General features: G+C 67.7%; 1 protein-coding gene across 4 annotated transcripts in view; it reads right to left on the minus strand.

The window, feature by feature from the left end:
- Nucleotides 1-694, minus strand: part of CDK19 (cyclin dependent kinase 19) — a 117,355-nt gene extending 116,661 nt beyond the window's left edge. Inside the window, exon 1 of one of the 4 annotated variants that reach the window (XM_014451769.2) lies at nt 259-690. In XM_014451769.2, coding sequence (XP_014307255.1) covers nt 259-386 — 128 coding nt within the window. In that variant the 5' untranslated portion in view covers nt 387-690. Of the gene's footprint in view, nt 1-258 lie in introns of all 4 variants that reach the window. The other 3 variants (XM_006084353.3, XM_014451774.2, XM_023750102.1) reach the window with 3 other exon arrangements.
- Between the last annotated feature and the right edge of the window lie 278 nt (nt 695-972).

Raw genomic sequence — 972 nt, forward strand, 5'->3', positions numbered from 1 at the left:
GAAATCTCCCCTCCCCCGAGGGGGGCCGACGCCCCCCGCCCAAGAAGCGCCGCGAGAGTTCGAGGGGCGCGACGGGGCCGCACGGGGGGATGGGGGGGCGGGCAGAACCCGCGTCCCTCCGAGTCCGTCCCAGGACGCGGCGCCGCGACCACCTCCGCCTCGCCCCTCGGGCACGGCCGGGCTCCGACCCACCCACCCCGCGCGCTGGCGGGCAGGGCGAGGACCCGAGCCAGCCTACTCCCCCGCCCCAGCTCTTACCCATCTTTCCGCCTCGCCTTGTAGACGTGCCCGTAGGTGCCGCGTCCCACTTTGCACCCTTCGTACTCAAACAAATCCTCCACCCGCTCCCGCTCCGCCGCCAGCTTCGCCTTGAAATCATAATCCATTGTCTGCTTCCCCCATAGAGGCACCGGGACGCGGGGGCCGCCGCTCAGTCCCTCCTCCTCCTCCCCCCCGCGACCGCCGCTCCACTTCTCCAACAGCCGCCAGTCGGGCGCGCGCACACGCGCGCGACACCCGCCGCCCCGCGGTCCGCCTTCAGCAGGGGATTCCTCGGCGGTCCCCGCAGCCACCTCCTCCTCCTCCTCCGCGGCGGTGGCGGCAGCTCCAGCAGACACCCCCAATCCCGCCTCCCCCCTTCATTTCCTTGTTTTGGAACCTGGTGGGCCGCGCCGCGGCTTCCTCGAGCTCATTAACTAACCAGCCCTCCCGCCCCGAAGTCGCGGAGGCTCTTGGGAAATGTAGTTCAGGCGGCGCCAGGAGCACTTGAGTTCCAGCAGCACAAAAAAATACAACTCCCAGGTTGCCTTGCGTCACTACAGCCTCGCCCCCACAAGGCATGCACGCCTGCGCACTGGAGCTGTCCCACCCCCTCAGGTAACGCTGCACTGCCAGTTCCTGTGAAGGCAAAAAGTGCAAAGTTGCAATTCTTCTTTCTGCGAGTCTGTGGAGCTGGTGGAAAGAAGGCCTTAG

Source organism: Myotis lucifugus, unplaced genomic scaffold, assembly GCF_000147115.1.
Source record: "Myotis lucifugus unplaced genomic scaffold, Myoluc2.0 scaffold_11, whole genome shotgun sequence".
Taxonomy (NCBI): domain Eukaryota; kingdom Metazoa; phylum Chordata; class Mammalia; order Chiroptera; family Vespertilionidae; genus Myotis; species Myotis lucifugus.